Source organism: Vulpes vulpes, chromosome 10 (assembly GCF_048418805.1).
Source record: "Vulpes vulpes isolate BD-2025 chromosome 10, VulVul3, whole genome shotgun sequence".
In the NCBI taxonomy this organism is placed as follows: domain Eukaryota; kingdom Metazoa; phylum Chordata; class Mammalia; order Carnivora; family Canidae; genus Vulpes; species Vulpes vulpes.
In genome coordinates this window covers 38,715,281-38,741,025 of record NC_132789.1, presented here as the reverse complement: position 1 = coordinate 38,741,025, position 25,745 = coordinate 38,715,281, and the positions used below count along the sequence as shown (strand labels likewise).

General features: G+C 42.8%; 1 protein-coding gene across 1 annotated transcript; it reads right to left on the bottom strand.

The window, feature by feature from the left end:
• Window positions 1-668: 668 nt before the first annotated feature.
• ZMYND12 (zinc finger MYND-type containing 12) lies at window positions 669-25,620 on the bottom strand. Its single transcript, XM_025983695.2, has 8 exons — window positions 25,429-25,620; window positions 15,261-15,402; window positions 13,888-14,059; window positions 7,057-7,226; window positions 4,623-4,745; window positions 4,277-4,388; window positions 2,796-2,941; window positions 669-1,006 (listed from the first exon to the last, which is right to left on the bottom strand). The coding sequence occupies exons 1-8, from the start codon at window positions 25,536-25,538 to the stop codon at window positions 881-883; spliced, it is 1,101 nt and encodes a 366-aa protein (XP_025839480.1). The 5' UTR covers window positions 25,539-25,620; the 3' UTR covers window positions 669-880.
• Window positions 25,621-25,745: the final 125 nt, after the last annotated feature.

Below are 25,745 nucleotides of genomic sequence, written 5' to 3'. Positions count from 1 at the left end.
GGATAAAGATCACTTGAAAGCTATTAAAGTGAGAGAGTGGGTTTTTGAACCCAGGTGTGTCTGCCTCCAAGGCCTATACTCTGTCCCTTCCATCACAGGGGCCTTTCAGAGTGCTGCTCACCCAGACGGTGTACGTGGCTCACATCTGCTTCAAATCCTTGTCTAAGAAAAGAAAGACCCTGGCCCGGAACAGTATCTCAGCCTATCCAGACTCTGGGGTGCCCCACCAGGCCCAGGGGCCTTCTCTGGCAAAGACCTGTGATTTACGTCCGCATTTTCCTATATGTTTTTGATATATCTCATGTTCTTTTTGTTCCACTACTCTCTTTTCACTGTCTTCTTTTGTGTTAAATGGATATTTTCTGGCATAACATTTTAATTTCTTTATCGGTTTGTAACTATTTTGCAGAGCAATTTTCTTAATGATTGCTCCAAGAACTACAACAGACATTGAAATCACAATCTACCTCCAGATTAATGCTAACTTAATTCTGGTAGAAGAGGAAAACTTTGCTCCACTGGAACTGTATCCTCCACACCCTTCTTTGGCAAAGACTTATGAAACATGTGTCCTGGGGAGACTTCTGGCAAATGTGATAAACTATTTGTGGTTTAATTTCAAGCACATCACTCAAAGTCATACAAAGTCATGAAGCCAAGTGCAAAGGTCATGATAAAGATCAGTTTTACTGATTTCTATGCCTAAAACTCTATATTCCCTCCCATACGCTGTGTAAGAATAAAAACATGACTCCGTATGCAGGCCCAGGGGAAATGAGTAGGAGCTTCAGCAAGCTCCTCAAAGCAGTTGTGCAAGCTGGAATAGATTTGATGTTGAGTAGCCCCTTGAACGGTTCCCTGATGCAGAGTTCATGGGTCACTAAGTAATGGGATGAGCTTCTTCAGCTGAGATCATATTTAGTAAGTCTTCAATGGTGCTTTGTTCGTTGACACTGAGATGCTGTTCTTTGGCTAGACTGAAGGCCCTCATGGCATATTCTTGTGCCTGGAATAGAATTGCAGTTACAAAAGGAAGTTGTCATAGGAAAGCTTTATGTTGGGAAGCCCCATCTGTGCTCAACCCAGAAACACAGGAAAGGACCCCTCCGCTTCTCACACCTGCCACGGAGCCCTTGTTGGAAATTTGTGAACACCCACCGGGTCCTTACAGCTAGCCACACATGTGCTGGGTGGGGCGTGGGGGACCAGAGAAACCCACCTGGCTTGACAAACTAAGCACAAAGTAAGTACAGCTGTCTAGCAGAGTGAGCTCTCTATAGGGTCTTAATCAGGACCCTCTGAACCAACTGTGCAAGATGCAGAGGTGACAGGTGCCATCCTGGGGGCCATGTAATCCAGAGTTTTGACTTGGACCGAGGCCTCCCGGAACATCCTGGGACACCCTCTGGGCTACCTCTTCTATCCCTCTCACCTCCTCCCTTCCTTCCAATAAATATTTATTGCATGGCTACGATGTTCCAAGTACTATGATCACAGGTCGAAATGCCTGCCCTCTTGGAATTTACAATACAGGGCAGGGAGAGAGGCAATAAACAAGACAAATAAGCAAAACATCATCCACCTTCAATAGTGATACATGTTAAGGAAAAAAAAAGTAGGAAAAGGGGGCTGGGAAGCACCAGGAGGAGGGTTTTGCAGCTTTAGATGTGGGGCCAGGGAAATCATCATTGAAAATAAGACAGTTGAGTAAAGACCTAAAGGAAGGGAGGTGTCAGGGGCCGCCTGGGTGGCTCAGTGGTTGAGTGTTTGCCTTTGGCTCAGGGTGTGATCTAGGGGTCCTGGGATGGAGTCCCATATCAGGTTCCCCACAGGGAGCCTGGTTCTCCCTCTGCCTGTGTCTCTGCCTCTCTCTCTCTATGTCTCTCGTGAACAAGTAAATAAAAATCATTAAAAAAAAAAAAAAGGAAGGGAGGGAGGTGTCAATCTTGAGTATATAGATATGTCCCTATGCCCTAAGGACCTCCTGTAGATCTAACACCCTTCACCCTGCCTTGGGGTCAGGACTTTCTGGAGTACACAGTCAAAATTGACCCCTGAACTGTAGGAAAGAGGTTTTGTCCAGTGAAAGCTTTGGAAATTCAATGGAAATGTTCCTCTGTTCTCTCAGCACTCTTACCTAACCCCAGAGAGTGCCCTGGTCTTCACTATCACATGATTATAACCCACTCACGGAGCTCTACTAGGTCCTGGTATACAGTAGGTGCTTAGTAAAGTTCGCTGAAGATAGGTAGGGAGGAAGGGGGTGGGGAAAGGGATCCTATATTTTCCATGACCCCCACACAGAAAGGCCTCCTCCAGCCAACCCTCCCTCCCCATCTCTCTCCTTGCCTGCTTTTCTTTTTTCCTTGCAGCGCTCTTCACTATCTGACATTACATTACTCATTAAGTATTTCCTTGTTTATTGTGACTTCCCCTCCTCCAAAAGAAATTGGGCAAACAATGGACCCTCTCTGTTCCTCAGTTTCCTTATCTGTAAAGTGGGTATAATACAGTACCTACTTCATGAGTTTGGCCCAAGAATTAAATAGGATAGTTCATGAGAAGTACTTAGGCTAGTGATGGGCATGTCCCTAGGGAGGAAGACAATGAATGCAGTTTCCACTATGCATGTTGGACCCAACAAATGAGAAACATCGGGAGCATCCAGACTGCTTTGAATGAAGTGAGGGCTTACTCAGAGGGCAAAAGCCAGTGCAACTGGGCGAACCCCACCAAATTCACCTAGAGGAATTTCTACCTCCCTTTCAGACACGGTGCTTTCTGGGGAAACTTGCCTTTGAAGAATTCATCATCAGGTAGTAAAGCATGACCAGGATTTTCAGAACAAAGATTGTTTTCTGGGGGTCTGTGTTGGATGTAGATTCTCGAATATTCCAGATTGAGGTCAGGATCTGAATGGCTTCTGCTTCCTGGGCTTCATCTGCAATGGAAAGGAAGAAAGCTGGAATGAAGAAGACAGCCTGGAGAGCTGCTGAGTCTCCCCTCAAGGGTGAGCAGGGAGTGGTCAGGGCACTGGCCTCCTGCACGAAGCACAGCAGGTTCCTCACCTGGTGGCCATGTGCAAGTAGGAAGCCAGGTGGTAACAGGTAGCTCCACCAAACCTCCCCACAGGTTGCTCAAGGTAGCTATTGTTTCTGGTTTCTCTCTTTCGGAGTCCTGAGCTCCTGATTTCTTAGGCCCCAAATGCAGGAAGCTGTCACAGTGGGATTCCTTGGGGTCCCCCTCAGCTTCGGCTGGAGAGCAAGAGTGGGGAGCCAGGACTTCTGGCAGCCAGCAGCTTGATCCTCCCCCAAATCCAAGGGTGCTTGAGCAATGGCCTCTCTGCTCCCCCAGTGTGAGTCTGTTTATTCTTCCTCTCAGCAACTTTGGGTCCTACTTTGGACCATTTTGAGTTATTTGGGGCCAGATGCTTATAAGTACCTTCACGTACTACGCTTAGAGAAGAAGGCAGAAAGGACATACACCATAACGCTAAGGTTGGCTGCCTTTGGATTTCTACGATTTCCAAGTTTCTTCCTTTAACCTAAACCATTTTTATAGTGAGAGAAAACTCAATAAAGTTAAAATTTTTTAAAAATCTTAGCTCCAAACATCTCCTCCAAGAAGTCTTCCCTCTTCAACACTATCCAACTTCCCTATGCTCTTCCTTCTGGGGCCCACCCTGTAATACAACGCGTACTTGCAAGAACTTCCTTTTATTTCATATAGCTTCTATCTCATCAACCACACTGTTTGTGCCTTTTGAACTAGAGGAACTAGATCCTCTGTCCCTTTTTATTATCTCAGAGGGAATGATGCTGTGCAGCCCCACTCAGCACTCACAGTGGGATTTGCTGAGCCTGGGAACAGAGACATGAATGACACTCAGCTCCGCCGCTGAGAACCTCACTGTCCAGTAAAGGAGGAGGAGAAAGTACCAGAACAAATGAGCAATGTGGCTTCTTCAGAGAGAACCCTGGCTTATGTGCCCTGGAGAGATAACACACATGACATGGCTCGGTGGAAATCACAGAGGGCTCTGGAAGGTCTTTCTCTCTCCATATCTGTCCCTTATGAGCCCCCAGAGAGGCTATGTGTGGTGCCAGGGCTCCGAATCTTTTGGATTCCCCCATCTCAGGGTCCTCATCAGTAAAATACAGAAGATGGCACTGATGTGCTCCATGACAGGGACAGTGGCTCTCCGTCATGGGGACAAGGCCTGTGAATTAAGAGGGGTGAAGCCACGGCTCTACTTCCCAGGGAGAGTGCCACTCACCCAAGCCAGTGTCAGTCTCAAATCGTTTGCCCAGTAAGTCTATCTGCTGGATGCGATTCTGTGAGAGCACTTGGTAGTGATTGTTCAGGTATTTACTCCAGATCTCAGCGATCTGTTGGGAAAGCAGATGTAATCAGAGCAGCAAGCCAGACCCGAGCCTAGTCCATTTTGCTAGTAAAGAAACAGGAAGAAAGGAATAGTGGAATATATCATGTATCAGACCACGTGATCTTGGGCAAGTCATTTCATCTCTCTGTGCCTCATATTTCTCTTGAATGGCCCGACACCAGTTGTAACTTAGAAGTACCAAAGTACCAAGGCTCAACTCCCACATTCCCCAGCTCACCTTGGTGTACAACGTGTCTGCTAGGTCCAACTTTTTAAGGCCGTAGAAGATATTAGCCAGGTGGAAATAGCCCCCCGAGGTCCTGATGTCCTCTGTTCCAAATGCACAACTGGCAAAATAAATCTATAGAGGGAGGAAGAAGAGGTGCTTTAGTTCTCCTCGTAAATCACATATCTGATAAAGAACTTGTGTACATAGAAATTGTAATGAACTTTCACGGCAGCATATTTAAAATTTAAAAATGGGCAGAAGATCTGAATAGACATGTCTCCAAAAAGATATGCCAATGGCTAATAACACATGAAGTGATGCTTGGCATTATTAGTCACCAAAGAAATGCAAGATAAGATCACAATGAGATACTACTTCACACACACTACAATGGCTCTAATCAAAGAGGCAGAAAACAAGTGTTAGCGAGGAAGTGGGGAAAATGGAACCCTCACATGTTGTTGGTGGGAATAGAAAATGACGCAGCCTCTGTGAAAAGCAGATTGGCAGTTCTCAAAGACTTAAATGGTGAGTTACTATATGACCCAGCAGTTCCATTCTTAGGCGTATACCCAAGAGAAATGAAGGCATGTGTCCACTCAGACTTGTACACAAATGTTCAGGGCAGCATTATTCATAACAGCCAAACAGCAAAGACAACCCCAGTGTTCATCAAGTGATAAATGGCTAAATAAGTTGTGTATATCCAGATGATGAATACTCAGCAATAAAAGGAATGAAGTATTGATAGGACAACACAGATGAAACTCAAAGTAATTATGCTAAGTGAGAGAAGTCAGATGAAAAGACTACATATCATTCTGTTTATATTGAATGTCCAGAAAAGGCCAATCTACAGAGACAGAACGTGGCTGCCTGGGGTTGGGGGTCAGAATGAGAAATGAATTGTAAATGGGTGTGAGGGATTTCTGGGGTGATGGGAATGTCTAACGGGATTGTGCTGATGTCTGCACAACTCTGTAAGTTTACTAAAAATCATTGAGTTGTACTCTTAAAGTGGTAAGTTTTATGATATGTATCTATAAAGCTACAGTTTTTTTTGTTTTTGGTTTTCTTTTTTTGAAAGGTAGGCTAAAGAATCTGAGGTTGATCTACTTCTTAACTGTGTGGCCCAGCCCAAAAGATAAGAATCTGTAACTCTGCTTAATTTGTTGTGAGAGCATAGAGAGAAAACACAAATAAGGAAGTGTATTAGTCTCTTAGGTGGAAATAGATGGCACCCTCAAAGTGTTTCCTGAAGATAGTTTAATGAAAAGATTGTTTAAAGAGACATACAGAGGTTAAGGAACCAACAAGAGCTAGTGAAGCACCAGCGAGTGTCAACAGCAAGAAATTATTACCCTCCTGACTCCTGAAAAAGAAAGAGAGAAAGCAAGTCACCAGGGCCCTACAAGAGTTAGAGCTATGGGAGAAGGCCATCTGCCAGTAGCTGGGGCCATGGAGGAACAATACCCCTGCCAGAATCGGGATGGAGCAGAAAGGCAGCAGAGAAAATAGATACCCAACCTCTTTCCCCTCCTAACATCCACTCCCCTACTATGCCTCTCACTCTCTAAATCCAACAGAAACCAGGAAGCAATGGATTGTGGGTAGAGGTCAGCCTCCCAGGCCATAGTAGAGCAGAGAGTGGATTTGGGGGAGGGGGATATGGAGACTAACCAGCACAAGAATGTTTCCAGTGGATTTATGGACATTGTACAGTGGAGACAACCGGAGGGAAGGTTGCCCAGTGGAGGGGCTGAAGAGAGAACCAACTCGTGTTGAGACAGCATCCTGACCCTAACCTCAACCAGATTTCAGGTTCAGGAACCTTCTCTCTGGTAATATTGTCTACTACTGAAATCCTTATAGAAACCTCATTAAATTTTGGAAGAACAGCTCCATCATCACCCTCATCATCATATTATCTAACAGTTTTACAGTTTGGTAGTTTATAAAGAATGTTCATATATGAACAGCTCATTTAAAATTAATAACCACACTCTGAAGTAGAAACATTGATGTTATATGTAAAAATGATAGCAAAATGCTGCACATACAGTGTCCTATTATTAACCTCAATGACCCAATGAGGCATGAGCTATTTGATGATTTGTCTTATACTTGATGAAAGAGGTGAAATAGTTTGTCCAACACTATGTCTAAGAGTAGAAGTAAAGCCCTTCTCTTAACCAGGGTGCTGTTCTGCCTTTATTATCCTCAGAGCAATCGGGCTTGGAGAAGTGATATGACTTGGCCAAGGATCCAGAGCCAAGAAATGGAAAGGCTCGAATTCAGGTCATTAGAACTGTGTTCTTGCTAATACCTCACCAGTCAGTTGTCAACAGAAAGTTCTAGAGAAATGCTCAGTTAATAAAGAACAAACAAAACTAAGTATAGTGGTTCCCAGAAACATTCAGGTGTTAAAATTTAGTTTGTTTACATCATTGGCCAGATGATAACGGGCTTCCTCATAGTTCTCCTTAGCTATAGAGAGAAGTCCCAGGTTCCGATGCAGTAAAGATTGGGTGGCATAACAACATTCAGTTGATTTGAGGACTGTCCACTGGGCTTGGGATAGATATTCCTCAGCTTGAACAATCTGGCCCAGACCTGCCCAAAAGAAGTAAAGAAGGTTATAATTCATATCCTGGCTAGAGGACACATGATGCACTGTGAGTCAGCACCCATTCACTCACTGATTCACTGACCTCATCATTTATTGACACACAAGAACTGGCACATGAACATTCATAGCAGCCGAGCCACAATAGCCAAAAAATAGAAACAACTTAAATGCTCATCAACTGATGAATAGATATACAAAATGTGGTCTATCCATAACCATGAGTAGAATATTATTCAATCACAGAAGGGAAAGAAGTATTGACACATGCTACAACACAGATAAGCCTTGAAGATGTTACACTAAGTGAGAGAAGCCAGACATAGAAGGTCACATATTGTCTGATTCCATTGATATGAAATGTCCAGAATAGGCAAATCCATAAGACAGAAAATGGTGGCCAGGGACTGGAGGGAGGGAGAATGGAGTATGACTACTAATATGGGCATGGGGGTCCATTTGGGGTGACTAAAATGTTCTGTAATTAGATGTAGTGAAGGTTGTACAATCTTGCGAATATACTAAAACCACTGAATCGTACCTTAAAAGAGTGAATTTTATGTATGTGAAACGTATCTCAGTTTATATATATATTATGTGCATAAAAGATATTAAATATATATTATTAAATATTTAATTTAATATCTTTTATGTACCAGGCCTTGTGTTGAGTGATGAGGATTCCAAGATGAATCTAAGCCATTGCCCTTGAAAGATTTACAGCTGCGGTCAGGGAATGCATGTGTGACATGAAAACAAATATATTTATAACATAATATAAGTGCAACAACAGTTACATCATAAGGTTTGTAAATGGTAGGGAATAGGAGGTGTTTAATTCTATAGATGGGGGGATCCCTGGGTGGCGCAGCGGTTTAGCGCCTGCCTTTGGCCCGGGGCGCGATCCTGGAGACCCGGGATCGAATCCCACGTCGGGCTCCCGGTGCATGGAGCCTGCTTCTCCCTCCGCCTGTGTTTCTGCCTCTCTCTTTCTGTGACTATCATAAGTAAATAAAAAAAAAAAAAAATTTAAAAAAAAAAAAAGAAAAGAAAAAAAAATTCTATAGATGGGGTGTAGAGGCCAATGGTATGGGGAACGGCATGGCCAGTGCTATGGACTGAATGTTGAGTCACCCCAAAACACATAATTGCAGCCCTAATCCCCAAAGTGATGGTATTTGGAGGTGGGGCCTTTGGGAGGTAATTTGGTCCTAAGAGTAGAGCCCTGTGAATGGAATTAGTGCCATAAAAGAAGAGATACAAGAAAGGTGATCCCTCTCTCTGCCATATGAGGATAATAAGTGAGAAAGTGGCTGTCTATAAGCCTGAAAGTGGGACCTCACCAGACACCGAATCTGCAGACACCTTGATCTTAGACTTTCAGCCTCCAGAACGGTGAGAAATAACTTTTTGTTTAAGCCACCTGGTCTGTGGTATTTATTATAGCAGCTGAGCTAAGACAGGAAAATCTGAGCTGAATTTTGAGGATAGATAGAAGTTTTCCTGACAAATAACGGAGGGCGGGCATCTGGAGCAGAGGTAATACATATGCAGAACCATCGGGATGTGAAACAGTAGGCTGTGAGTGGAGAACTGTCTGTGCGTCTGTGATGCTGGAGCACAAAGTGTGAGGAGGAATCAAGTTGCAGGAAACGAGGCTAAAGACGTAGTCAGGGGACAGGTCATGGAGGGCTTAGTCAGTTGCTCCAAGGAGGTGGATGCACGTCGATAAAAATTAGAGGATTTTCAGAAATGGAGAGAGAATTGGATTTAGATTTAGAAGGATCCCCAGGAGCCTGGGTGGAGGAGGAAGGACCAGAGGGGAGGAAGAAAAGTGGAAGACTCACTAGAGGACTTTTGAAATAGTTCAGGCAAAGACTGATGAGAGCCTGAACTAAGGCAGTGAGCGAAGATGGAGCCAATATATAAGAGACATTTAGGAGCTAGAATGGACCCCATATGGTTACTAAGTAAAGGCACCTTTATTTCTACTATTCAGAGACTACTGACACCTAAAACTTTTTGTTTGGTTGTAAAGATGCATCACAGTTTCCTGCCTCCCTGCTTGCCTCCTAGGGAGGCTGTCAGAACCGGATAGAAAACTACCCTGCCAGCCTTCTGCAGAGCTGGAGGTGTGCTCTGGGTGCGGGGTATTTCCTGTGATGGATGCTGCAGCAGAAATGGCACCAGGAAAGGTCAGGAGATGAGGACAGAAACCCCTCATAAGTCAATCTTCTATTCTGCTTGCCCCTCCTCCCAGGCCTGGTTCACAGGCAGGCATCACCCAGTCTAGCCATAATCACAGGTCACTGAATTGAAGGGGGAGAGCTGAAGAAGAAGCAGTCTGAGGGAGGAAGCAAGTAACTTTGCTTGACTGAAGTTCAAACTAAAATGGGAAGATACTAGATTAGAAGCAGAAGGCCGAGGCCCAGGTTCCTGGCTCATGCGAACATTGCAAACCACAACTTCCATCTGGATTTTTCTTTAAAATAAGAGCTGTAGACTGAAGTCTTCTCAGATTTAAAGAATCAAACGACTCTTAGCAAAGATTATCTAGATGGGGAAGAGATTGGTAGAGGGCACCGCCAGACACTGGAAACTTTTCATCGTGCAGTTTCCCTTTGAGGAGACTATGCCAGGGGAGGAAGGCCCCAAGGCTAAGCTGAACCAGCAACTAAAGTAGCATCCCAGAGAAAAAGGCATACTTGGGAGAAAAAACCTTGAGGCCCCAAAATCCAGACAACAGGTAGAGTGAGATAGGAGGAATGTACTGCTCCAAGCAGGTCTAAACTAAGACTGTGGCCCTTGGGGGGGTAAGTCTAGGCATGCCCCTTCTACACAGTGCTTGCCTGGGCAGGTGTAGGGATGGAGCAGAGGTTTCAGACACACAAAGATGCCAGAGGAAGTGAGACTGTCTTACAGGGCTATGTCATTAGCGTACAGAAGAGAAAAAGAAAGGACGGCCAGTTAAAGAGTGATGGCAGCTGTCTGCAAGGTGAGACAACGGGCTCACCCTGGGCTAGCAGCTGATCTGAGAGATGTTGTGGGGGAAGATTTTGCAAGGCTTGATGACGAAAGTAGAGGAGACGAGAATAAGGCAGTCACAGATAATCATCTGCGAGGCTGGGAGGCATCCAGGGGAAGGAAAGGGAATTCGCAGTCACTGAGGGCCTGCTATTTGCTGTCCATACGCTATGCTCCACCATTTGCACCTGTGATCTAAGTTGGCCACCAACTCCGTGAAATAAATAGCAGGGGAGGAATGTGCCGAGGAGGAAACTTCATTCATTCATTCAACCATACATTCACTTAATCTAGAGTCTCTACCCCTTTGCTAGATGCTCAGCGCATACTAGTGAATAAAACAGACATGATCTCTGCCCTCAAGAGCTTATAATCAAGGGAGCTAGATACACGATAAACAAACAAAAATAAAGTGCCATGAAGGAAATGAACAGAACACAATCATCAAAAAAAGCGGGGAAGAAACATACCTTGATTGGATGGGAACACCTCTCTGAGAAGATGATATTTAGGCAAATACCTTGATACCTAGGATCACTCAACCAGTAAAGAAAGAGTTGGAGGGGTCCCTGGGTGGCTCAGTTGGTTAAAGCATCCAACTCTTGATTTCAGCTCAGGTGGTGATCTCAGGGTCATGAAATAGAGCCCTGTGATGGGCTCTGCACTCAGCAGGGAGTCAGGATTCACTCCCTCTGCCCCTCCCCCCACTTGCATGTGCATTCTCTCTAAAGTAAGTAAATAAATCTTTTAAAAAAAAAAAAATTGGAATTTGAACCCAAGCTCTCCTGGTTCCAAAGTGCTAACCAGAGTGAGCGAAGATGAGTAAGGTGGCTCGTTGAAGATATTGTCTGACTGACAATATCATCTCTTGTTGATTAAAATTCCAAAGTTTTACCAAAAAGAAAAGAAGAGACTAAATACCTGTTATTTTTTTCCACTCCAGCCTGGAGGAATCTCTAAGATGACAAAGAGACATGTGCACAAGGAATGTGATTTATTTAGACTTTCAAAAAGGTTGGCAAGGTTTTCAATGACCGGGGGAGGTATAATGAGAACTTCCATTTAGATGGAACCTTCCGGCTTGCAAAGCACTCTCATGTTCTTTACACACAAACTCATTTAATCCTCAAAACGATCCTGTGAAGGGGACTCAGATTCACCAAATGCTTTCACAGTGCCCACCAGATGTCAGGTTCTATGAGAGGAGTTTTTGAGCACCTCCTCCATGCTAAGTGCTGTTCTGGGTGTGAAGAGATTCTTGTAAGAACAGGGACAGGCCCAGTTCTCTCTGAGCCTGTAGTCAGAGGGGAGAAAAGAGGAATTTTAATTAAGTAATCTCATCAATGGATATATAATAATAACTATTATTATTTTGGTTTTAAAAAATACTTTAATATTAGAGAGAGATCACACGCAAGCTGAGGGGAGGGGCAGAGGGAGATGGAAGGGTGAAGAATCTCCAGCACACTTCCTGATGACCACAGAGCCTACCTGGGGCCCAATCTCAAGACCCTGAGATGGTGACCTGAGCTGAAACTAAGACTTGGATGCTTAACTGACTGAGCCACCCAGGCGCCCCTGTATGTATAATTATTACTGAAATAAGTGCCCAGAAAAGAGGATGAGGTTTTTAAGGGGGTATATAAAAAGAAACCTGGCCCAGTCTGGGGGCTTGGCAAGGCTTCTAGACAAGGAGCTGATAACTCTTGAACAGGACTTAGGTGGAGGGGAGAAGAAGGCAGGAGAGGTGGAAAGAGTGGCTGGAGAAGAACCTTCCAGTACTAGAAGGAAGGAGGCCAGTGTAACTAAAAGGGAGAGAGAAGATATCAGATGAGGTGGAAAAATGTATAAAGGCTGGCCCAAACTGTACTTCATAGGCTCTTGAGGAACCCGGTCTTTATTTAGTGGAGTGATTTGACCCTGAATCCCATTTTCCACTAAAACAAACAAACAAACAAACAAAAAAACAAAGCTCTTGTTCCAGAAAGCAGGAAAGTGATCGAAGAACAATCGGGAATGTGTCAAGGAGACATAGAATCCAGTCTGAATGGGCTGCCACTTGCCAGATCCCAAACAGTCTAAGCACCAAATTAATGATAAGAATATTAATCCATTGACTAGAACAGGGAACCAAGATTTCATACTTACATAAATAAATAAATGAATTTACTGAAAGCTTGATGGAATGGGATATTTATATAGTTTCAGAATACTTGTCCACAAAATACTTATTAATCGCAAAAAGGAGGAAGAGTATACAAAGGGAAGCCTGGTGATACCACCTTAATAGCGTGACTTAAATGGGTATCATCAGGCATGAAATAAACTGAAAACACGTGCCAACTTGTAGGATGAGGTGCAAACAACACAGCACCACTTGTGATACTCCCACCGAACATACATCACCTGAGTCCAGTCGAGAGGAAACATCAGAGAAACCCAGGTCGAGGGACATTTTGTAGAACACTTGACCTTCAATCTTCAAAGTGTCAGAGTCATACAGTCAAGGAAAGACTAAGAAACTATTCCAGAATGAAGGAGACTAAGAACACATGGCAACAAAAGTGAAAAGCGTGATTTTGGACTGTATCCTTCTGCTCTAAAGATGTAACTGGGACGACTAGAGAAACTCGAATGGGGTGTGCTTGGTAGATGAGAGCAGATGATGGTTGTAGTGGTGGATTTGAGGGATTTGGTCTTTGTGGGAAATGCATCAGGCACGCAGCTTTCTCTCATGTAGCTTAGGGGAAAAGACCTGGTTTGTACTGTATTTCCAACAGTTTTGCCTTTCAAAAGTCCACTTTTTAAAAAGAAAGTACTGGCTATTACGATGTATAAAGTGGGCTGTACAGTAACTAAAGCCCTGTGGATGCTCAAAAATGTTAATTCCCCTCCAAGATGCTAATTCTCTTCTGGGAGCAACCGCCATGTGGGATGGAGCCAAGTCTGCGCTTCCCACTCTCACCCAAGGGATGAGATATGTAGTTCCTCTTCCCTCTCCCCTCCACAGGAGCAGGTTTCTACACTCCTCTTTGAACCGGGTGACCCTGACACAAAGGCTGGTAAAGGTAAATATCACCCTCAAGCTGAGTCAACCCAACTCTCTCTTCTAGGAATTTAACACTGGCAATCGGATGCTGATTGCTTCTACCTCCCTCCTTGAACCTGGAGGACATGTAAATTCCACGTAAATTCAGGTACATCTGATATTTTGGGGTAGCTGTTTTCCGTAGCAGGCATGGGGCAGAAACACCTGGTCTGCAGAGATGGTGAATAAAGCAGCTGCCAAGAGAGAAGCAGAGACAAGACAAAGGCCCAAGAAAGAAAGAGCCCCGGCCTTAGTTTGTTACAACATTCTGATTCTAGTACCTCATGAAGACTCAGTTCCCCTGGGACACTCCAGGGTCCTAATAAACGTCCTCCTTTTGCTTGGGCCAGCTAGAGTGGATTTCTGTAGTAAAAAGTTGATGACATCTGCTTCCCCACTTGGGCCAAACCTTATAGTGACATTGCTCTTTTACAAAAGGTATTTTGGTGCCACTGCCAGTATAACCTAATATAGAGCTCCTTAAGGGGCCTGGGGGGGGTGGTGGCGGGTGGCGGGTCTCAAGTCATTTCACTTACCAAGGCTCGCCTCGGCCAAGAGCAGGTAAGCAGGTACAAGCTCTACTGAGCTCAGGCCGTGCACATTCATGCGGAAGCGAAGCGAGTGCAAAGCTGCTGGAACGGCAGCTTCGTGTTTTCCTTCAAAGAGGTATTTCTGGGCTACAGTGTAGCAGAATTCAATCAAATGCTTCTGCAGAAGAAAAAACTAGAGCATCTCAGACAGCTGAAAGGTAAAAGGCAATGGTGGCCACAGGTACACCTGGAGCTAATATCCAATGAGCTGGTTGAGGGCACTTGGTTAACCTGCTTGTATAAGGTGGACGTGAGACCCAAAACGGGTGATATAAAAAGGTAGACCTGGATTGTGAGTTCCTCGAGGTCCAGGGAGCAGTGTCTTTTCACCTGAGTTCATCGATTGGCAGAGATGAGTGCTCAGTGTTAATTAAACAAATATTACTCTTGTATTTATAGTAAAATTGTAGTTTAGCAAAATCGTTATGTCTCAGGATATTCCAAAACTTTCCCCCTGTTATTTGAGTTAATTTTGAGAGAAATAGCTTATCTTTCATTCTGGAGTTAGCCTGCTTAGCAAATATCAGAAATAACTGAAACTGCATTGTTCCAAAGCCATTCTCAAAGTGCCGCAATGCTAAAACTGATGAATCTGGTGTTTTGAGATTTATGGCTTATAAAGCCTTAGTTGTTTTTTTTTTTTTAAAGAATAATTGAGATGCTGCCAATGCTATAATAGAAGTTTTAAAAGTTCTTTTATGAATTCACCAGTCTATTCATACATCATTTTTTTGACCACCTTGCTCTTGCCAACATACTTAGCATATATGGACGTTATGACTGAATTGTCCCCACCCCAGCTGCACCCCACCCAAACTCCTATGTTAAAGCCCTAACCCCTAGTATCTAAGAATGTGACTGCATATGGAGACGAGACCTTAACAGAGGTGATTAAGTTAAAATGAGGCCATTAGGGTGGCCCCTAACCCACCGTACTGTTCTTATAATAGGAAGAAATTTGGAGAACACCAAGGATGCCTGTGCACACAGGAAACCAAACCTGCTGATGCCTGGCGTTGATCATGGACGCCAGAATTGTGAGAATTGGTTCCAGAATTGTGAGAAAAAAACATTTCTGCTGTTTAAGCCACCCAGTGTGTGGTATTTTGGTATGGCAGCCCTTGGAACCTACTACAGTAGTTGTTCAGCAACTATGTGGAGAATGAGAGACTGACGACATAAAGTCATGAAGCAAAGCATAAAGTCACCTCTGTCCTCAAAGAGGTTCCAGTTTGGTGATGTGGCTGCAGTACACCCCGTGTCCTGGGCGGTCTCCCTGCGCCCATGAGCTAAGCCTGTACCAGGCCTACAGGACCCACCTGCCGCTGCTGGAGCTGCTGTAGGCCATGCTGCCGCTCCTCCTCTGAATTGTAGAAGGGCATGGAAGTGCGCAGCGGGATCAGCAGCTGACATATCTTCTCATGGATGCTGCTCCAGTCAGCTCTTTGATGAACCAAACCGCTGACAATAAAAACGTGGACTTCAGTATCTTTCCCTGCAGCCTGGCCTAAGATTCTAGTGGCCCCACTACTTGGCTGAGCCCTAAACACCAGAAAAGTAAGCCCAACACACCTCAGGCAGGGACCCCAAAGCCTTCTGACACAAATTGCTTTTCTCTCATGTGCTTATTTGATAGTGTAGAAACTAGTTTGGGGTGAGAAGCTGTGGCTTCTTCGGGCACAGGTTCACACTCCAAAGTCATGGTGACTGGTGACGCTGTGGCTGCTGTTCTGCTTTTCTGCTTTGTTAATAACCAACAAAGACAACTTTTAACTTGTCATTAATCTAAGGCCACTTTCGGAATATCTGATTATTGCTGATGGCTGTGAGGGTCTTTTTCTTGGGGAAGGGAAAGGAATTTACATTTGCTGAGGCTCTAGGAGCCACTTGGCTATGATGTCGCATGGCTCTGGGGGAGCGCCCCGCGCCACGGGCATTGTCTTCTGTGCTCCAGGGGCAGAGTCACAGGAACGGGCTAGGAACGGTCCCCATTCCCAGCATTGCAGCAGGTGTCTCTGCAAGTGACTGTTTAACTTTTTGAGAACAAAAGCTATGACTTCAAAGATAAAGAAACATAGGCAGGAAGAGCTTAAGTCGTTACTCTCAGCCTATACTCCAGAGCCAGTTGATTTTTTAGCTCTCCAGAGGGAAGCACCTTGACAGTTTGGTACAAAGCTTTTCTGAGTTTTACATACAGATTTGGTATTTTTTTCAACTAATTCATTGGACAGGACAGAAGTCCTGCCGAGAATCCACTCCCATTCCTCAAAGAAATACCTCTATCACTGATTCTCAAATCTCTTCCCAGATTCTGACCCTTCCTCCAATTATTTTTTTTTTACATTTTTAAAATGATATATAACTCACATACCACAGAAGATTCACCATTTTTAAGTATAATTAGGGACGCCTGGGTGGTTCAGTCAGTTAAGCATCTGCCTTTGCCTCAGGTCATGACCCCAGGGTCCTCATGGAGCCACACATCAAGCTCCCCGCTGAGCAGGGGAGCCTGCTTCTCCCTCTCCTGTTGCCCCTTCCCCCTGCTTGTGCTCTATCTCGCTCTCTCTCAAATAAATAAATAAAATCTTAAAAAAAAAACACTATAATTTAAATTCAGTGGTTTTTAGTATATTCACAAGGTTGTAAAGCCATCACCTTATCTAACTCCAGGACAATTTCATCACTCAAAAAAGACACTCCATTTGCTCTAACTGGTCCTCTCATTCTTCTTTCCACCCACTGGTGCCCAGAAACCTCAAATCTACTTTCTCTATGTAGTTGCCTGTTCAGGACATTACATATAAATGGAAACAGATGATATGTGACCTTTTGTGTCTGGTCCCTTACACTTAGCATAATGCTTTCAAAGTTCATCCACTTCATAGCATTCATCAATATTATATTCCTTTGTACATCTGAATAAATATTCCACTGTCTGGCTGTATCACTTTTAATGTTTCTCCACTCATCAGTCGGTGGACATTTGGGTTGTTTCTACATTCGGGCTATTGTGAATAATGCCGCTATGAACATTTGTTTATAAATTTTTGTATGAACACATGCTTTCAGAGCCTCTTGAATATATACCTAAGAATTGCTGGGTCATATAGTAACTCTATGTTTAACTTTTTGAGGACTGCCAAACTGTTTTCCGTAGAGGTTGTACCATTTTACAGCCCCGCAGCAACAGATGAGGGGTTCACATTTTCTGTATCTTTGCCAACACCTGTTACTTTTTTTTTTTTTACTACAGCCATTTTAGTGTGTGTGAAGTGGTATGTCATTGTGGTTTTATCTTGCATTTCCTTAACAACCAATAATGCTCAGCATCATTTCATGTGCTTATTGGCCATTTGTATATCTTTGGAGAAGTGTTAATTCGAATCTTCTGACCATTTTTTTTAAATGGGTCTTTTATCTTCCTATTGTTGAGTTTTTTTTTTAAATTTTTATTTATTTATGATAGTCACAGAGAGAGAGAGAGAGAGAGGCAGAGACATAGGCAGAGGGAGAAGCAGGCTCCATGCACCGGGAGCCTGATGTGGGATTCGATCCCGGGTCTCCAGGATCGCGCCCTGGGCCAAAGGCAGGCGCCAAACAGCTGCGCCACCCAGGGATCCCAGCGCCACCCAGGGATCCCCCTATTGTTGAGTTTTAAAAGTCCTTTACATATTCTAGATATAAAATCCTTATTGGACATGATTTGTAAATATTTTCTCCCATTCTGTGGGTTGTCTTTTTGCTTTCTTAATAGTGTTCTCTGATACACAGAAATTGGTCTTTGATCAACTAAATTTTGGTGGAGTCCAACTAATCTATTTTTTCTTTGGATTTTTCTGATTTTTTTTTTTTTTTTTTAGATTTTATTTATTTATTCATGAGAGACGCAGAGAGAGGCAGAGACACAGGCAGAGGGAGAAGCAGGCTCCTCGCAGGGAGCCCGATGCAGGACTTGATCCTCAGCATGCTCTGATGCTCAACCACTGAGCCACCCAGGCATCCCTAGATCCTTGTGCTTTTGTATAATAGCTAAATTGTTGGGATACCTGGGTGGCTCAGTGGTTGAGCGTGTCTGCCTTCGGCTCAGGGCATGATCTCGGGGTCCGGGGTCAAGTCCCATATCCGGCTCCTTGAGGGGAGCCTCTTCTACCTCTGCATGTGTCTCTGCCTCTGTGTCTCTCATGAATAAATAAAAAAACAAAAAAATTAAAAAACTGTTGCCTAATCCCAACTCACACATATTTCCAACTATATTTCCTTCTGAAAGTTTTATGTTTTTAGGTCTTACATTAAGCCCTTTTTGTCTATGGTGTAAGGCAGGGGTCCAAATTCATTCTTTTATATGTGGCTATGCAGTTATTCCAGCATCATCTGGAAGGGATCAATCACTCTTTCACCAGTTGAATGGTCTTGGCACCCTTGTTGAAAATCAATTGACCATAAATGTACATGCTTATTTCTGGACTCTTAAACCTAGTCCACTCATCTATATGTCTATCCTTACGCCACTACCACACTGTCTTTATTACTGTAGTAGTACTGACCATTTTTTTAAGTGGGTCTGATCTTTTCTTTTTGGTCAGAAAATGACCAGTACTTTAATACCAGTAAAAAAATGACCAGTACTTTATTACTGTACTGTACATTAAAATTTGAAATTGAAAAGTATGGGTCCTCCAGTTTTGTTATTTTATTTATTTTTATTTTTTAGCTTTGTTCTTTTAAAAGACTCTTTAGCTATTCTGAATACTTTGCATTTTCATTTAAGTTTAAGGATCAGTGTGTCCGTTTGTACAAAAATGACAGGTGGGAGTTTTGATAGGGATTGCACTGAATTAATAGATCAATTTGAAGTGTTAACTGTCTTTAAAAAAAAGATTTTATTTATTTATTCATGAGAGACACACACAGAAGGCAGAGGGAGAAGCAGGCTCCCTGCGGGGAGCCTGATGTGGGGACTGGATCCCAGGACCCCAGGATCACGACCTGAGCACAAGGCAGATGCTCAACCACTGAGCCACCCAGGTGCCCTGAAGTGTTGTTACTACCTTAATAAGTCTTCTAAACTATGAATATGGAACAGCTTTCCATTTATATAGGTCTTTCTTTTAAAAATGTTTTTCAGTTTTTAGTGTATAAGTCTTGCTCTTCTTTGATTAAATTTCTTTTTTGATGCTGTTGTAAATGGAATGGCTTTCTTAATTTCATTTTTAGATTGTTCATTGCTAACATGCAGAAATACGACTGATTTTCTCACATTGATCTTGTCTTCTGTAACCTTGCTGAATTTGAATTCACTTATTAGTTCTAATAGTTTGTTGTGGGTTTTTTGTAGATTCTTTAGGGATTTCTCTATATAAGATCATGTCATCACCAAATAGAAGTACTTTTACCCCTTTTCCAGGATAGATGATGACTTTTATTTCGTTGTCTTACCTAATTGCTCCAACTAGTATTTTTAGAACAATGTTGAATAGAAGTGATGAAAACATCATTGTTGTCTCATTCCTGGTTTTAGGGTGGAAAGTGTTTGGTCTTTGATCACTAAATATGATGTTAGCTTTGTGTTTCTCTATAGATTATTCATACTCATTACCAAGTTAAAAGTTCCTTTCTATTCCTAATTTGTTGTGTTTTTATCACAAAAGTTAGTGGATTTTATCAAATGCTTTTTCTCTATCTATTGAGGTTATCATGCAGTTTTTGTCTTCTCTTCTGTTAGGATAATGTCTTAAATAGATATTAGTATGTTGAGCCAACCTTGAATTCCTGGGAGAAATGTCACTTGGTTACGATGTACATTAAAAAAAATCCTTTTTATATGTTGCTGATTTGGTTTGCTAGTATTTTAGGGAGGATTTTTTTGCATCCATATTCATGAGGGATATTGATCTGTAGTTTTCTTGTGATGTTTTTGTCTGGTTTTGGCATTCGGATAACACTGGCCTTATAAAACGAGTTGGGAACGTTTTCTTCCTCTTGTATTTTTCTGGGAAGAGTATTTGAAGAATTGATATTAATTCTTCTTGAAGTATTTGATAGAATTCACCAGTGAAGTCATTTGGTCCTGGGGTTTTCTCTGTGGGACGTTTTTGATTGCTAGCTAAATCTCTTTACATATAGACCTACTCAGATATTTTTCTCTTGAGTCAGTTTTGGTTGTTTGTATTTTATCAGGAATATATTTCATGTAGGTTTTCTAATTTGTTGGTATACTATGCTACATAGTATTCTCTTATGACCTCTTTTATTTCTGCAAAATTGCTAGCAATGTCCCCACTTTGATTTCTTACTAGTAATTTGGGTGTTCTGCTCTTGTTCAATTTAGCTAAAGGTTTTTTAATTTTGTTAATCTTTTTTAAAAGCCAACTTTTGGTTTCGTTGATTCTCTATTGCTTTTCTATTCTCCACTTTACTTATTTCTGCTCTAGTATTTAATATTTTCCTCCTCCCACTAGCTTTGGGTGGGGTTTGCTTTTCTTTCTCTAGTTTCTTAAAGTGGAAGGCTAGATTATTGATTTGAGATCTTCCTTCTTTTATAATCTCTGTGTTTAAGCTAGAAAGTTCCCTCTGAGTACTGCTTTCACTGCATCCCATGAGTTTTAATATTTGTGTTTTTGTTCTCATTTCATCTCAAAGCATTTTCTAATTTCCCTTGTGATTTCTTCGATTCACTGGTTTACGACTTATTTCCACACATTCATAAATTCCTCAAATTTCCTTCTGTCATTGATTACTAACTAATGTCATTCCACTGTGGTTATAGAACATGCTTTGTATAATTTCAATCCTTCTAAATTTATTGAGACTTGCTTTATGGTCTAACACATGGTCTATCCTGGAGAACACTCCATATGTGCTCAAGATGAATGTATATTCTGCTATTGGTGGTAGTGTTCTATAGATGTCTGTTAGGTTCCGTTGGTTTATAGCGTTGTTCAAGCCTTGTATTGCCTTGCTAATCTTCTGTTCGTTATTGACAGTGGAACTGAAGTGTCCAACTATTATTTAGTTCTCCCTTCAATTTGACACTTAATACTTCATGCATTTTGGGGATCCCTGGGTGGCGCAGCGGTTTGGCGCCTGCCTTTGGCCCAGGGCGCGATCCTGGAGACCCGGGATCGAATCCCACATCAGGCTCCTGGTGCATGGAGCCTGCTTCTTCCTCCGCCTGTGTCTCTGCCTCTCTCTCTCTCTCTCTCTCTGTGACTATCATAAATAAATAAAAATTAAAAAAAAAAAGAAACTGTTGTTGGATACATAAATCATGAATTTTTACATTTCTATTGCCTACTGTATATTTTTACTCAAATGTGACTAAGTTAACTGTTTGCTTCCAATTATACATATTCCAAAACTGGTAACAGTAACCTAGCACAGGGTCAGCAAAGTTTTTCTGTAAAGGGCCTAATAGTAAATATTTTAGGCTTTGAGAGCTACACGGTCTCTGCTGCAAAAATTCAACTCTTCTGTTGTAGCAGAAAAGCAGTCATAGACAACATATAGCTTTGTTCAATCACTCTCTCTCCTTCCTTCCTTGTGGGACAACAGAGATGCAATAAATTATTTTCTTTATAAACTGTAACCACTATCACAGAAATGATAAAAGTATTTAAAATTTTTTATAGGTAATTATTGTAAACAAATCAATAAAAGCACTTAACAGCCAGGATATAGAAATAGTTGAGTTCAATAAGGTATTTATTAAATCGGGGCCTCTTGAGTAATTGTGTGAGCAATGGAAGTATTAATTTACTTAACTGCCTAGACTTTTGTTCCACTGAGAGCATTTGACATATCTTGCTTTTCCAAATAAAATGAGCATTATTTATACATTCATGAGCTCTTTCCTTATTTGTCTGTCTCACCCCTAACACCCAACACAGGGTCATGCATAGAGAAGAAGTTGCAAATTATATTTTCAATCAGGGCTCACAATCAAGTAGCTTGTGAGCCAGACGTGTTTTGTTTGGCCATTATCTTGTTTTTAAAACTGAAATGCATGTCTTTTGGCAGGACACTCATTCTGCAGTTTACCACAGATCCTACTGTCTATTGAATACTACTTCACTGCTGTTCTCTCTTCCTGGACAGTGAGAGCATTTTAATTTGTGCCCCATTTGTTCAATAAAAGGAAAACTTATTTCAAATTACTCTTATCTATATGCTATGATTTGCTCATCTATAGTACTGAAGCCTCTTTTACTTGTCTATAATGTTTCAGTGAGTACTTTAATAAAATTGCCCTTTCTTACAAATGTTCAATTCCCTGGGAACATTCTCACAAACCAATACAGAACAATATGTGGAAGATTACAGAGAGCATATAAAACGGATGTATGTATAGGAAAAGAATATAAGGAAATTGATCAAAATGTCAGGTTATTAATTTCTGGGCTGTGAGATTATGGATTATTTCTCTTTATTTTTTATATTTTCAAGTTTTCTACAGTGAGCATGACTTACATTTACAATCGGGGAAAAACTCTTTGGCAAAAAAAGAAAAAAACACTTTCACAAATTCAAGTTGACTCTCCTTCCTGCTCCTTAAGTTGGAGAAGGAAAGAGAAGGAAAGGAATATTGAGTGCCAACTTAGTCTCAGGCATGACACTAAAACACAAAAACCCTCTGAGGAAGGAGTATTAAAGTACCCATTTCTGACATATAGAACAATTACCTCAGTTTTATTTTATGGAAAAATCTTGACATCTCCAGGATACAAGGATATAGAAATCTGGAGGGAAAAAAAGGCTGAGTGAGGTGGGGGTGGGGCAAAGAGAAGACCTTAAAGAGAATGAAAGGCAGTGAAAGAGGAGAAGGCAAATAATGCTGGATAAGGGCGTAGGAAATAATGATTTATTCACGCATTCATCAAATATTTAGTTTCAACTATTTCAAGACACTTTGCAGGAGACTGTAGGGTATACACAGATGGGTCTGACACAGATCAAAAGATAGCATATGTATCACAGTCCTTCTATACATATTCAACATAATATCCTGCATTAATGAAACATGAGAAAATTGACATAACACACTTGCCAACAACTCAAATGAAGAAGGGAAATAAGAGTCAACTGAGAGTAGAGTGACTACAAAGTGAGTTGAGAGGAAGCAGGAATTGCTTCTGGTGCAGGGATGATGCTCGTATCAGCCATAGGACTCTAATCTCTCTCCTGAGTGCCAGGTCTGTACTTGAAGTTGTTCATTAGCCATATTTCCCAAGTGACCTGAAGGCCCTCAAACTCTGTGTCCCCATCCCCATTTCACCACCACCTCCCTATCCACTTAGAAGTCTGCTTACTCAACAAATGATCAGAGTGTCTGGTATGTACCACCAGTAGGCTTAGTAAAAGACAGAGATATTAAACAAGGAAACATAAAATACAGCCGTACAGGAAAAAAGAAGAGGTGAGACAGAAAAATAAGAGAGGAGCATTTTCAGAAAGACCTCTCTAAAGACATAACATTTTTGAGAACTGAAGGATGAGAAGGCCCTAGGAAGATCTGTGATTGAAGTGGAGGTTCCCAGCAGTGGAGGGAACAGCTTAGGCAAAGACACTGAGGGAGGAAAGGACTTAGCAAGTCAGAACTGAAAGAAAACCTCTGTAAATACATCAAGGATTAGAGGGTGGGGAGTATGGTGGGAAATGAAGGTAGAGAGCTCACCGGGGCTTTGCAGTTTAGTTTCTGCTACAAATTCTGAATTGTATTCTAAATGCAACAAAAGACACAGCAATGAAAACACAGATGCCATCCCTCCCTTCATGGTATATACAGATCTAGTGAAGAATACAGATTATTAAACAACTGATTTCAATCTGTGTCAAAAGTTTTAAGATAGGGAATATACAGAGTGCTGTAAGAGAGCACGGAGGAGGGGACACCTAATTCAGTCTGAGCAGGTATATTCACTCTCCACAGGGACCATTGCAACAACTTCTCAATCAGTTATGCAGCCTCCAGAGTCACCTTCCAACTTATCTTCCACACTGCTACCTATCATCTTTCCTTGACACAAATGAGAGCTGGTCAAAACCATCTATGACCTCCCAGAGGGTAAATTCCAAAACTTCTTGATCTCCTGTCACCATTTGGCCCTAACCTCTATCTTCTCGGTTTAAGCTCCTACCACTACCCATCACAATGGTTTTTAAACTTTCTTTTTAGTAGGAAACACATTTTATCATTACAAACACACATTATCCACATCAAACGCCAGAAAGTTTCAAGAAACAATTCAAGTAGGATTACTCTGATACTTTCTGACTTCTTTCCTTAAAATGCTGGTTGATTTATTCATGACTTGCTAATGGGTCTATTCTGCAGTTTGAAATCAGTGACTGCTTCCTCCACTACAGTGGAATTTCTCCACTCGGCTTTGAACAAGCTCTGTGCTTGGATGCCTGGATCCAAAGAGTAGCCTGGATGCCAGGAGAACCCTGCCCTTCTGTCTTCATTGTTTATTCACCTAGCAATTTCCTACTGACCTCCCAAGAGTCATCCCAAACATTATTTATTCAGAGAAACCTTTCCAGATATTGCCCCAGTCACCGTACTTCCACCCTTGGAGGTCCCAGGAAATAACACACCCTGAGCGACAGTACGTGCCATGCAGGGTCTATTACAATGACTTTTCAGAAACAGGTCAGTCTGCTCTGGACGAGGTTTCTGGACATCAGCAACCTGGCTGTTTTATTTCCGGTCCAAAATAGGGCTTAATCGGAAGCAAAGGTCAGGGGATGTCACCTTGAATAGATGAAAACTCACCTCATTTTCTACTACCCTCCCCCACACTCTCACCATCTTGGCTGTGCACCAGACAAACTGGCCTTCTTTCTAGTCCTCAAGCACACAAGGTCTTTCCTCCCTCAGAGCCTTACTCTTCCCCCAGCATTTCCCTGGCAGCCTGCTTGCTGCTACTTTACCGTCAAATCAATATCTACCCTTAGAGAGGCCATCTGCCCAACCTCTCAGCACATTTATTTTTTTTAAAGATTTTACTTATTTATCCATGACAGACACAGAGATGCAGAGAGAGAGGAGCAGAGACACAGGCAGAGGGAGAAGCAGGCTCCATGCAGGGAGCCCGAGGCGGGACTCTATCTCGGGTCTGCAGGTTAGCAGGCGGCGCTAAACCGCTGAGCCACCAGGGCTGTCCTCTCAGCACATTTCCTTTGTTTTTATGGCATTCAAGGCTCTCTGGAAATTATCTTATTTTCTTTGTTTACTCGTCTACCTGTCCCACATTAGTAAGTGAGGGGCACAGTCCGCCAAGTATCCCCCAGGAACTTCGGCGGCCAGGACGATGCACAGCGTGCAGGAGGCGGTCAACAAAACCTCAGGTGACGAATGAGGGAGCGGGAGCCAGGGGTGCGGACGCAGAAGTCCCGGGGAGCTGTCCGGGAGCCGCCGGGAGTGTTCCCGGGCAGGGCCGCTGCTACGCCCTGCGCAAGGCACCCAGGTGCCGCATTTCAAGGGCCTACCAGTAATAAGTGACCGTGCAGGCCGCGCACACCCGCTCGGCCGGGGCTTCGCACACCTCGCAGCACAGCCGCCGCCCTTTGGGCACCGCCAGAGGGTAGATGCGGTCCATGCTGCAGCCCGCAGCGTCGGTCTCCAGGACGGTTGCCTGGCAACGACGCGCCGCGCGCCGGCGTCACGTGACCGCCGTCGGGTGCACAGGGACGTGGGGGAGGGGGCGTGGCTGCACTGACATCTAAGAGCGTATTTGTGCAATTAAAAAAAGAAACAACCACCAAAAAAAAAATCAAACGCAAAAGGCACAACTCCTCCCCGTACG

Bases quoted from the DNA above. Each gene is read 5' to 3' on its own strand.
- ZMYND12 (XM_025983695.2), bottom strand. From the start codon at position 25,538: ATGGACCGCATCTACCCTCTGGCGGTGCCCAAAGGGCGGCGGCTGTGC. The intron at 4,389-4,622 runs GTGAGCTGGGGA...CTTTCCCAACAG, and splicing joins CAGACACGTTGTACACCAAG to ATCGCTGAGATCTGGAGTAA. The intron at 2,942-4,276 runs GTGAGTGGCACT...TTTCCATTGCAG, and splicing joins TGAGACTGACACTGGCTTGG to ATGAAGCCCAGGAAGCAGAA.